The sequence below is a fragment of the Calypte anna genome, chromosome 10 (genome assembly GCF_003957555.1).
Source record: "Calypte anna isolate BGI_N300 chromosome 10, bCalAnn1_v1.p, whole genome shotgun sequence".
NCBI lineage: Eukaryota > Metazoa > Chordata > Aves > Apodiformes > Trochilidae > Calypte > Calypte anna.
This window is the reverse complement of record NC_044256.1, coordinates 2,691,481-2,704,296: the sequence shown is the minus strand read 5'-3', so window position 1 is coordinate 2,704,296 and position 12,816 is coordinate 2,691,481. Positions and strand designations below refer to the sequence as shown.

The 12,816-nt window shown below is 49.5% G+C and overlaps 1 protein-coding gene across 1 annotated transcript in view; it reads right to left on the bottom strand.

The window, feature by feature from the left end:
• HCN4 (hyperpolarization activated cyclic nucleotide gated potassium channel 4) overlaps positions 1 to 12,816 on the bottom strand; it is a 106,365-nt gene that overhangs the window by 29,891 nt on the left and 63,658 nt on the right. The window contains exons 3-4 of the mRNA XM_008495317.2: positions 8,517 to 8,678; positions 762 to 980 (exon numbers count right to left, since the gene is read on the bottom strand). Of these exons, the coding sequence (XP_008493539.2) occupies positions 762 to 980; positions 8,517 to 8,678 (381 nt within the window). The remainder of the gene's footprint in view (positions 1 to 761; positions 981 to 8,516; positions 8,679 to 12,816) is intronic.

Below are 12,816 nucleotides of genomic sequence, written 5' to 3'. Positions count from 1 at the left end.
GGATCAGGAACAGCGTGGCCAGCAGGTCCAGGGAAGGGATTCTGCCCCTGTGCTCAGCCCTGGTGAGGCCACAGCTTGAGTCCTGTGTCCAGTTCTGGGCCCCTCAGCTCAGGAAGGAGATTGAGGTGCTGGAGCAGGTCCAGAGAAGAGCAAGGAGGCTGTGAAGGGATCCAGCACAAGTCCTGTGAGGAAGGGCTGAGGGAGCTGGGGGTGTTGAGGCTGGAGAAGAAGAGGCTCAGGGGAGACCTCATCACTCTCTACAACTCCCTGAAAGGAGGTTGGAGCCAGGGGGGGGGTTGGGCTCTTTTCCCAGGCAACTCTCAGCAAGACAAGAGGGCACAAAGGGTCTCAAGTTGTGCCAGGGGAGGTTTAGGTTGGAGATGAGAAAGAATTTCTTTCTGGAGAGGGTGATCAGGCATTGGAATGGGCTGCCCAGGGAAGTAGTGGATTCTCCGTGTCTGGAGATATTTCAAAAGAGACTGGATGTGGCACTGAGTGCCATGGGCTGGGAACCACGGGGGGAGTGGATCAAGGGTTGGACTTGATGATCTCTGGGGCCCCGTCCAACCCAGCCAATTCTATGATTCTAAGAATCACCCACTTGACCTATAATTACTGATCGCATCTTGAATCTATTTCCTCCTTAGGGTTTTTGCCTGAGTGAAGAGATGGGTGGCAGAGACCGCACACCTCTGGCCTCTCACTGACAGCCCAGACAAGTGCATAAACCACCACGGGGGTTGCAAAGCCCAGTTCCTTACCTTCTCCTGGTACTGGCGCCGTGAGGAGTCCAGGGACTGGATGAGGGCTGTGGCGTGGCCGATGAACATGGCGTAGCAGGTGGCCCCCACGATCATGCTGAGCATGGTGAGCCAGACGTCTGACATGCCAACGGGGGCCTGCTGCCCATAGCCAATGCAGAGCATGTGGCTCATGGCCTTGAACAGTGCATAGGAATACTGCTTCCCCCAGGAGTCATTCTGGAGAGACAGACAGACAGACAAAGCTTTAGGGGTGGGACATTTCTCAGAAGTGAACACATTTCAGAAAAGGAGACCTAACATGAGGCTCAAAAGTCCACGTTCAAAGCACCTCTTTATCTTTAAAAAACCCCAAATTAATTCTTTTGATGGCTTGGAAGTGCTGGACACATTTAATTTTTATGTGGGTTTTTTTTTTTTTAAAGTCCAAATTTAGTCATCTGACATTAACAGATTTAGGTGGGGTTATTACAGATTGCATGTACTCTTTTCAGTAAAACTTTCCAGAAAGGAAGCCAGACAGTCTAACACACTGGTAACCTGGGGTAAACAAAAATGATGCATTGGAATATTTCAAAATTACCTGTGTGTGGGAGAAGGAACTGAAGCAAGTGATTATTCCACTAGGAAATGGGACTTTAACAGAGAACCGGTAAAAAAGAGCCTGAGCAAAACTGCCAGCAGCAAGATCTTAGAGTGGGGAAATCACTCCCCAGCAATTTAGGAAATGGTCAGGATCTCTGGTCACTACCTGAAGAGATGGGAAGGGCAGAAAATTAAGATGATAATGCCCAGACAGCAATGTCTTCTCAGTGTAAAATAGGCCTTTTTTTCAGGGAGGTGAGAAAACTCCAAATGGTCTGGAGCGGGAGGAGCCTTTCTTGCTCCTGAGGCTCCACGAGCTGCTGGCCTCTCCATCGCCTCACACCAGAGCAAGCTTCTCTCTGTGGGTGTGTGTCCCACCTTTATTGGCCCCCTGGAAATAGGGGGCCTGCCCTAACCAGGCACAGGTGGACTCACACCCACTCTTTGGCAACTCGAGGCACCTGGTTTATCTTGTTTCTCTACAATGGTCTCAAATGAGAGATGCAATAAACCCCAGCTGAAGCCAACAACTTCTGAACACCCCGTGCTCTTCCTCTGCAACTAACAGAAGTACCTCAGCAATTGCAGCATGGGACAGGGTGAAAAAACAGCCCAAGTTTCACGATTATTCTGATTAGCTTGAGTTCATGGAACAGCTCAAGGTACATTTACTGTCCTGTGGGTATTAAATGCTAGCAAGTCCTTGCCACAAAACCTTGTAAAGTAAATGCACTGTCATCACACATTGCTATTACAAGCTATGTGAAAAAATACCTCTGCTACAGTGACATTCACTGCAGCATGTAGCCTGCACATCCCTCAGTCCTCTTTCTGTTCCTAGGAAGGTGTTAACATTATGGATCTAGCTGGGCAGATACCCATCCCATGGCAACTTAGAAGGTTGTTTTACAGAAACAGTTTGGTTTGTGGCTTGTCAAATAGAGGAGCAATAATCCTGTGAACCCCACCCAGCCTCAGCACCAGTGGCCAGCAATTCTGGGAGCCCTGGAGGGTACTGGACCCCTCCTTGGAGGTATCAGTGGAAGGGTTGCTGACCTCTCTGCAAACAGCTCTCTGAGTGTCACTGATGCTGATGGAAATTTTTCAGGAAGCTGGCAAGGAGTTAAACAGAAGCAAAGCCTGGTGTTGCTGTTTGGGAGCTGTGGCAAAAAGCTGGAACCTCTGGACAGCATAAGTGCTTGGTTAGAGATAAGCAGATGGGCAAAGAGAGGAGGGGATTGTGTTCCCCTGGCCATATTCGGTTACATTCTGCAAGACAGGCCTGAGCCACACTGCAAGGAGAAGGGCAAAGCAAGAGAAGTGAGAGCAAAGCAGAGAGAGGAGCAGAACATTCAGAGCCCCAGCAGAGCTCCCTCCCTGCTGGTGCCAGCCTGGCCGGGCTCACCTCCCTAACAAAGCAAGAACCTGTTCACCTCCTGTGCTGAAAAAAACTCCCCTTGAGGCAGCAGAGAGAGACAGGAGGCAATGTGGCCATCAGGGTCTCTATTCCTGGCTATGCAGTTGGCTTACCAGGGTCTGAGGGGCTGTAGCCCAAAGTGGAGACAGCTACAGCTGGAGGCAAAGAGCATTTGGACTCTGCAGCAGGAAGGATCCGACCATGGCAGCTGCCTGAGGTGTAAGCACTGCAGAGCAAATCTGCTTCCTCCTTTGTCCCACCCATGTCTATGTTGTGGCTCCCAGAGTCCTGGCCAAAGTAGTGGAGGGGAACCCCACTTTTCCACCACCCGGATTTTTTTGGCATACTCCCTTCTGATCTGTGAGGGCATCAAACATCTCACACACCTTAGACAGGCATCCTGAGACACCTGGCAGGAGCAGTCACACTTGAGCAACCTGTGTTTAAAATGCCCGTAAAGGTGGGCAACACATTCCCAGCTCTACTGGGAGGCAGTGGTGCAGGTGTCCTGTCCCATCCCTTCCTTGTTAAATGGATTTTTTTCCTTTTCTCACTGTACATTGCAGAAATGCTGCTGCTGCTTTCTGAGTGTGGCAGTAGTTGAACAGGGCAGCACATCTCCACAACAGAACTGAGAGCAGCAAGAAAAGGAATTCTGAGCTGCGATTCCACAGGGAATTTGAGGAAACAGAATCAGAATAGTTGAGCTGGAATTTGATAGATCAAGAAATTGGCTTCAGTGGCCATGAATGATGAGAGCCAAAGAGAAACATCTGGCTCTCAGGCAGGTTGAAGTTTTAACATCCATTTTACCAGCAACTTGCTGCTCAGAGGTGCTGTTTACAAGGCAGCTTGCCAGTGTTTTGTAGGAATTAGTCACCCAAAACGACAACATCCAACCCCACTGAGCCCCCGGAGCCAGCAGGAACACTCCTGGCTCCCTGGGAGCTCTGCACTTATGGAGTCCCAACCCCAATTCCCAGGAGCAGCGTGGGGCCCTGTGAGGACATTCTGCTTCGTGCCAGACTGAGGAGGTTGCTGAGTCATGACAGCCTGAGGAACAGGAGCTGGAGGAAAACACAGAGTGTTTTTATAAAAAAATCCTGAGCAGTGTGGTCTGCTGGGAGAAGAGATGAAGGACTGCTGAAAGAGAGGCACTTCCACGAAGGGGAAAACTTTCAGAGCAATTACTTTTACGTTGCAGCCTCTGAGCTCTCTGGATCTTCATGGCACAGTCCATGGGATAACCCTTTGCTTAGAGATCTCGGTTCATCTTTAGTTTTTAGGGCTGCTGTAGGTCTTTTTGGTACCTCCAGAATAAACAGGCAGGTCAAGAATGCAGCACTTGAAGCCAGAACAGTAGCAGTGGTTCCAAATGTCCTGTGGCCACAAATGGTGCCTTGGACTGACAGAGCTTGTTTGTGGAAGAGCCATCCCCCTCCACTCAGTATCCACCACTCTGCCAGTCCCCAGTTGTACTGCTTCAAATATGCTGGGATGGGTAAAACTGCCCATTTGGGTGGGTAAATGAGGCCTTAAGCTGCAGGAAGAAAATGACTTCTTCTCAACCAAATCTCCAGGCAGGCTAAAAAGGAGCTACAGATCTGTGCTTGAACATAGTCAAGAGGGATGTTATCTCAGACATATGCCAGGCCCTAAGAGCATTTGCCAAAGGGAGTTAAAATTGCTTTGAAGTGCTTTCTCAGACTGGATTGTTTTGAACATCCACGTTGGCAGGACTAGAAGGGTTTCTCTGGGATTAGTGTCTGGGCTACAATGCCTCTGGCTCTGAGCCACCCTTGAATATTCCTGGAACTCCTCAAAGGCAGTGCTGGGTTCTGCAGTACCTTACAGAAGCACCTAAAGAAACAGGGCAGTGTCTTACAGGATGCTCTGGGTCTGAGGTATCTCCAAGGGTACCCTGGTCAAACCTTCACAGGAGAAGATTAGAGAGAGAAAAGTAAAGATCCACAGAACTGCTGGAAAATTCTTGGGGTAGGGGCAGAGTCTGTGGGCACAGTGTTATTCCTGATGTGCACCACTAACATTTTACACTATTAAGGAACTGTCTGTAGTGAAAGGACATATTTCAATCTTGTGAACTCCCACATTTGTCTCAGCAGGGATCTTTCCTGACCACAGAGTTGGTGCTGGGGGTTTACTACTGCACAGCACTTGGGTCAAACGATACCTCTGGGTATCACTGCCCTCCCCTGGACAACACTGTGACTGCTGAGCTGGGAAAACAACCCAAATGGCTCCTGAGGAACTGGGGAGCAGTGGGAGAGCAGCACTTTCTACTCAAGTAGAAAGCCTCCAAAACATTTGGCACCTGACTTCCAGCTCCCCTTAGCTGTGGCAGCTTCAGAAGATTCCTCTTTTTCCTCCAGTGTTTCCATCCCAGCTTTTTGGCTCCTGTGTGTAATGAGGGCAGTCGTGCACCAAGTCTATTTATCTCTTCAAAAGGCTGTGACCAGGTCAGTACAGAATGTCTCAAAATCCAACCTACTGTCACAGGCAGATGCCATCCTGGTCTCCCACCTCTCAGCCCTGTCCATCACAGCTCCCAGATGGAGCCATTCTGGAAACTACCATCAAGATCTTGGCACCGAAGTCTGAGAACATCCCAGACCACCATTGTTTTTTGTTTGTTTTCTGACTCAGTGGCCTCTCCTATTCCTTCATTATAGACTGTACATACATTGTGGCAATAATCATCATTGATCCCAGTGACATATCTGGAAACCTTCCTCTGTGATGAGAGGATACAACCATATTGTATGAAGAAACGATGTGATTCCAAAAGAACTAATTCTTCTCTTTGTTAAATGCTCTAAATCCAAGGTATTTGGGTGCTGGCATATTCCTATACAGCTAGAGTGGAAGCCACCAGAACCATATGTTCCACATGGGGCATATAACCATCTCTCCAGTTCTTCATTCCAGTTTCCTGAGGGTCCATTTCTGAGACAAGCACAGAGATAATTTTTTTTTTTCCCACTTTTACAAAGTGGAAAAAGTGAAGGTGATTTAGCTGCAGAGGAGAAACTGAAAAAAAATCACACAAGGCAAATTTAATTTCCAGCTTCACAGGCTCCCAAGGCTGGGAAGACAAGTACTGCAGCATGAGTCCTTGCCTGGTAAAGCTCTGCTCTGGATAGAAACTTTCTGCTCTGCCCTTCCTAAGAGTGCAGAGGCCTCCGGACTGTGGGATGCATCCTTCTCCTCTCTCCTCAATCTTGCTGCAAAGGAAGGTGCCTAAGCTATATTTTTTCTTCCTCTGTCCTGTCTCCTGCAACTTTTCAAGACCTGAACCCTTCACTACAGTTACCTTGATGATAGGTTCTGATCACAGTCTGGCCCAGGTTAAGTCTTTTGCTAGATTCTGTAGATTTATAAATTAAATTTCCCTCCTCACCAGGCTTTAATCCCAATATATCTGCTGAGTTACACAAATGGTTTTCTGGATTTACAGCCTCTTGAGTAGGAAGTGGCCAAGCACAAATCTGCATTAGCTTGTGCTATGCATTTGTGCAACCTACTCAGTACAACTCCAGCTCTCTCAGATTGTCTTGGAGACCCATCATCACAGCACTTATTCATCCCCAAAAGCATCTGGGAAGGAAGAACTCTCTGAGCCTCCCACCTGACTTGCCTGGGATCCCACAGAGCAGAGTTGGTTCCAACCTGCTGCTCTGAAGCTGTCCTGCAAGGGCATCATGGCCAAGTGACTTCACCTGATGACTTGAATAGCAGAAGCACAATGGAGCCCTGATCTTTCATTGCTCCTGCCATATAAATGATAAAAAGGCAGCATGGGGGAAGATAAGGCACTTGCTGCATGGCTTGTTCTTCTGCTGTCGATAAATAAAGGGCTGTAGTCTCCAGAACTGTCAGTCTGACACCTTTCAACAGCAGGAGGGGAATTATTATTGCAGGGGGAATAAATTAATGAATAAACACCAAGCAAACGACTCTTTCCTGGATGCTCACTCTTCCCAGGCACGGGCAGCATGTGCCCACACCTCTGCATGTGGGAGGCATGGGCAGCTGGCAGTTCTTTTATACATTTTACATTTGTTCTGTTCTGCCCGAGTGCCTCGGGGTTTTTTGTTGGTTTTTTTTTTTTTTTTAAGAAGAAATTGGCTGAGGGAATCTGGAGGTTAAGAGCTGCAATAAGAGGCAATTTTTAAAGCTTTGTCAGTCTTTGCTGCTTAATCAACTGGACATTGTCCCTCTGAATAAAAGATGCTGAATTCTCAGCAAGCTGGTTGAAAAGTACCATGAAGCCCCCGTGCATTTACCATAGGGTCTAAATCTCCTTCACAGCAAACAAGGGAGTGAGCAGCACAGCTTGGGATGTTCCTGGGAAGCCTGGCTACTGATCCCATGATGGGAGGACAAACTGTGGCTCAGCAGAGTCCATTTCAGCCCACCTCATTGGGATACTGTGCAGCTCTCCAGGGAGAAAGGTGGGTGATCACACAGACTCTTCAAGTGGAAATGGAGCAGAAGGCTGAACAGTTTCCTTGGGTCCAGTAATGGGACTTATGCACCAGGCCCAGCTATGGCACTGGGAACCCCTCTGCCTCCCACTTCTGGCTCACTACACCCAGACCCCAGCAGAAAACAATTTCTGTTCTTGCTCTTTGCCTCCTACCAGGAGGGGGGAGCCTGGTTCCTGCCTCCTGCAGCAGGCTCTGCTGGGGCTGGTTCCTGCTCTGCAGCCCTGAACTGTCTCCTTGCAGAGCCTGCCTTCAGGGAGCCTCCATGCTCACAGTGCCACAGCTTTACAAGTGCCTGGTGGATCATGGAGGAAGGTTGGAAAAAGGAAGTTCATGGGATGAGGTTCAAAAAGGCCAAGTGCCGGGTCCTGCACTTTGGCCACAACAACCCCATGCAGCGCTACAGGCTGGGCACAGAGGGGCTGAGAGCAGCCAGGCAGAAAGGGACCTGGGAGTCTGGATTGCCAGGAAGCTGAACAGGAGCCAGCAGTGTGCCCAGGTGGCCAAGAAGGCCAATGGCATCCTGGGCTGGATCAGGAACAGTGTGGCCAGCCCGTCCAGGGAAGGGATTCTGCCCCTGTGCTCAGCTCTGGTGAGGCCACAGCTTGAGTCCTGTGTCCAGTTCTGGGCCCCTCAGCTCAGGAAGGAGATTGAGGTGCTGGAGCAGGTCCAGAGAAGAGCAAGGAGGCTGTGAAGGGATCCAGCACAAGTCCTGTGAGGAAGGGCTGAGGGAGCTGGGGGTGTTCAGGCTGGAGAAGAGGAGGCTCAGGGGAGACCTCATCACTCTCTCCAACTCCCTGAAAGGAGGTTGGAGCCAGGGGGGGGTTGGGCTCTTTTCCCAGGCAACTCTCAGCAAGACAAGAGGGCAGGGTCTCAAGTTGTGCCAGGGGAGGTTTAGGTTAAATATTAGAAAGAATTTCTTTCTGGAGAGGGTGATCAGGCATTGGAATGGGCTGCCCAGGGAAGTAGTGGATTCTCCGTGTCTGGAGATATTTCAAAAGAGACTGGATGTGGCACTGAGTGCCATGGGCTGGGAACCACGGGGGGAGTGGATCAAGGGTTGGACTTGATGATCTCTGAGGTCCCTTCCAACCCAGCCAATTCTATGATTCTATGATTCTAAGTGGGGGGGAAATGGGAAAGGGGAGGATGCTGTGCTGGTGCTGGGAGGTGGACGCTGAAATGGTGATGCTGGGGCTGAGGGCCTGGGCTGAGGGCAAGGAGGGAGCAAGCAGGGCAGGCACTTACCACCATCCGGTTGAGGGACACCCAGCAATCATCAGGGAAGTCCTGCAGCATGGGCACGAGGAACTGGAGGCAGCCATCCCAGTGACACAGCAGCAGCATCATCCCAATCAGGTTCACAATCCGCACCACTGCACTGGCCAGGTCGTAGGTCATGTGGAAGATCTGTAGCACCAAGAGGGAGCAGATTAGGGGGCAGCTCCCCAAACAACCAACCCAACACAATGAGATGCAGGATCGGGGTCAAGAACCTAAATAACAGAAAAGGCTGCATCAGCTCAGGTCGGTCACAGTACACAGTCAGAACCAGCTGGAAAATAGATGAAAACCCAAAATACTAAATCATACTCAATGACCCTTCCTGCCCTTCCATTTTGACTTCTAATTTACATTAAAAGCCCCGTAATTCATTTTATAAAATAAGCTGGTAGCAAATATTTCTGGAGCATCAGCCACTCCTCAGAAGCACTCTGTGATTACACATTTGTAACTGCAATGCCCTCATCTGATTTCTGCTCTTGCTGAGTATTTGCTACACACTGACCCATGGTGGAAGCTGTCTCTGTCCTGGCTGTCAGATCTACTGGCTCTGCAAGTATTAAATGCAAGAAATAACAGCCTCAAACTCAGCAGAGACTTTTAGAAGAGGATATGATTCAAATGTTTTCTTGTATTTCTTGTATTCTGCTGCTGTGTCACTTCCAGGCTTACACAAAAGTGGGTGAGGAGGAAGAGAACCACGACAGAGCTGTAGAGACAGGAGCTGCCATGTGGGGGACACACTGAGAAATCCAGGTGCCCTATTACCAAAGCTGCATTTACAGTCAAAACTTACTTGATTAGAGGTTGTTGAGACACTGAGGGTGTGTGGCTCTTTTATCTTCAGGTAGACACATGGGCCCTGCTAGAGAGTACTGTGGTGAGCTACATACCCACCCAGATTTGGTTTTCCCTGCCTGGCAGAGTGAGGGGAGATGGGATTTGGAAAGCATGGCTGTCCCTGTGAGGAGAGGGAGAAGGAGAAGGAGAAGGAGAAGGAGAAGGAGAAGGAGAAGGAGAAGGAGAAGGAGAAGGAGAAGGAGAAGGAGAAGGAGAAGGAGAAGGAGAAGGAGAAGGAGAAGGAGAAGGAGAAGGAGAAGGAGAAGGAGAAGGAGAAGGAGAAGGAGAAGGAGAAGGAGAAGGAGAAGGAGAAGGAGAAGGAGAAGGAGAAGGAGAAGGAGAGGGAGAAGGAGAGGGAGAGGGAAGGGAGAGGAGAGGGAGAGGGAGAGGGAGAGGAGAGGAGAGGAGAGGAGAGGAGAGGAGAGGAGAGGAGAGGAGAGGAGAGAAAGGAGAGAAAGGAGAGAAAGGAGAGAAAAGAGAAGAGAAGAGAAGAGAAGAGAAGAGAAGAGAAGAGAAGAGAAGAGAAGAGAAGAGAAGAGAAGAAGGAAGAGAAGAGAAGAGAAGAGAAGAGCCCTTCTGCCTGTCACTGGGCAGCAGTCTGGACCTTTGCTCCCTTTGTGCTGCCTTGCAGCTGAAGCAACCAACTGCATCACCCTGAAAGCAGGGATCCCCAAGACATCTGGGACCCCAAGGCAACGAGAGCCATGACCCAGCCCTGCCAACATGTCCTGCCTTAGCTCCTTGCCTGGACAAATGCTGAACACTGCTCCCCACACATCACCTTGATGTTTCTGGTAGAGGAATGAAATATTTGGCCATCAGTGTATGAATAAAGCAGAGACTCCCTTCCTCCAGCTGCTGCGGCTGGGCCTTCCCAGGAGGCCTCTCTGTGGTCTGAGAGCACATGCAGCTTGGTTGTTCCACAGCCCAGCCACAAGCTGGTGACACCATGTCCTAGTTGGGTTTAATGGAAAAGAACAAGAAGCAAAGGAATATGAGGAGCCAAGGATATTGTTGTGAATCAGATGAGGCTGCCCGTCCAGCTCTGCTCCTGCATTTCGATCCTGATCTGTAGGATAATCCTGTCATCCGGGTATATTTGAATCACCTCTGTCCTAATCCATCCTCATCAGCTTGAAGCTTCCTGCAGAACTTCTCTGCCCCAGACTGCAGCTCCTCCTCCTCTCTCAGCCCTGGACTCCCCAGTAGCCCCACCACAGCTCCTCCACTCCAGCCCACAGCCTCACTGCTGGGTCACCTGCAGAATCCCTCTCCAGAGTTTTGTTCCTGTCCCTCAGCTGTGCCCTCTGTGGTCACACTTGCTGCTCTCTGACCTGTCACCACACCTCTCCCTGCACTCCTGGGGCTGTAAAGCTGAGCTCCAAGGCAGCTGTGCAGAGCACACAGTGACACCTGCCCAAGCTCACCCTTTCCTTAGGGGTGCAGCTGTCAGCTCTTCAGATGGAAAATAAACCTGTAAACAGAACCTTCCTACAGGGCACAAGGCAGAGGGCCAAAAAGGCACAGAAACCTTGATACAGGCTTACACGAGGCAGCAAAATAATTTTCATTTTGCTGCTCTATTAAAAAAAAAACTAATAATGTAATGACTGAAATTGCAGGGAGCAACACACCAAACACTTCCTGAGTGTTGGAGAGCTCCAGAGCCCTGCCTGGGCTCCACCAAGCCTCAGCATCAAAGACAGGGATGCAGTGGGTGGCTCAGCCCCCCAGAAGTCACCTCCAGAAGGGCAGGTGACTGCCAGGGAAGCATCTGAAGCAGGGGACAGGCCACAGACTTGCACTGCATGGCTGAGTCCATGTAACTCCTTGGGGCTCTGCTACAGCACCAGAATACAAGAAACACAAGAAAAAAGTCAGAGTCAGATCCTCCCAGCCACCCATGGCACAGAGTGTACCTGCCCTCTGTGCCTATCCCAGGGATGTCACTTCAAGCTGCTAAAAAGGCAGAAAAAAACCTTTGCTGTAAAAGAAAGGGATGATGACCTGTCAGTTCAGCTGCCTAAATTGGCTCATCACTGTTGTCAGAGCCAGCTGTTCAATTTGAGGGTCTGTTTCCACACCAGATATTAACACTTCCCCATCTAATCAGGATGCCAGGAGGTCATAAGCACAGAGAGATGCTCAGCCCAGCCTGGGAGGGAGCCACAAAAGAATGCTGGACACCAGAAGGATGAATGTTTTGGGTAACTGGTCCAGAACTCCTTTATTTCCACTCCATCCAAGATGCAGCTGGTGTTCACAGTGTCACTTAGTGTGAGAAGCACCATTCTAGCTTATTTCTGGGCTGAAAAGAAGAAAATATCCAAAATCCAGGCTGTTCTAGGAAATTCAGTTCTCACTGCTGACTCATTAGGTCAGTAAGAAAGTTGAGTACATCGTTCACAAAGAATAATTCCTGATGGTTTCTTTATTTTTTTTCCACTGCAGAAATACCAATTCTCATGTAGATAATTCAAAGTGAACCTGGTCTATCTGAGTGACAGCCACAGGCTACACTTTTAATGAAGCCAGAGCAGCAGTTTGCAGGAGGATCTCTGAGCAGATCTTTTGTACCACCAGGGTTTTACTGTGCTAATGACTTTTCCTTTCCCACCTATGTGTCTTTTTCAAAGAGCTCCAGCCCTTCTGTAACCCAGGGAACTCCAGCCAGGAACAGAGAGAAACCTCCTCAGATTTAGGAAGCACCTTGCTTCCTTTAATATATTAAAAGCAGAGGGTGAAGAGCCTGAGGGAGTGAATGGCTTAGGAGAAAAGTGAATGGATGTGGAGCTTTTTACATGATAATTGGGAGCTATTCTAGTCAGGGAAGGGTGGGAAGGGGAAGGGGAAGGGGAAGGGAAGGGGAAGGGGAAGGGGAAGGGGAAGGGGAAGGGGAAGGGGAAGGGGAAGGGGAAGGGGAAGGGGAAGGGGAAGGGGAAGGGGAAGTGAAGAGAAGAAAGGAGAGGAGAGAAGGAGAGAAGGAGAGAGGAGAGGAGAGGAGAGGAGAGGAGAGGAGAGGAGAGGAGAGGAGAGGAGAGGAGGAGAGGAGAGGAGAGGAGAGGAGAGGAGAGGAGAGGAGAGGAGAGGAGAGGAGAGGAGAGGAGAGGAGAGGAGAGGAGAGGAGAGAGAGGAAGAGAAGAGAAGAGAAGAGAAGAGAGAGAAGAGAAGAGAAGAGAAGAGAAGAGAAGAGAAGAGAAGAGAAGAGAAGAGAAAGAGAAGAGAAGAGAAGAGAAGAGAAGAGAAGAGAGAAGAGAGAAGAGAAGAGAAGAGAAGAGAAGAGAAGAGAAGAGAAGAGAAGAGAAGAGAAGAGAAGAGAAGAGAAGAGAAGAGAAGAAGCCTTATTTTTGGTGAACCTCTGAAAAACAGGAATAAATGAATGTGTCTGGTTTTGCCCCTCTGCCTCCCCTCATGCACAGTAACT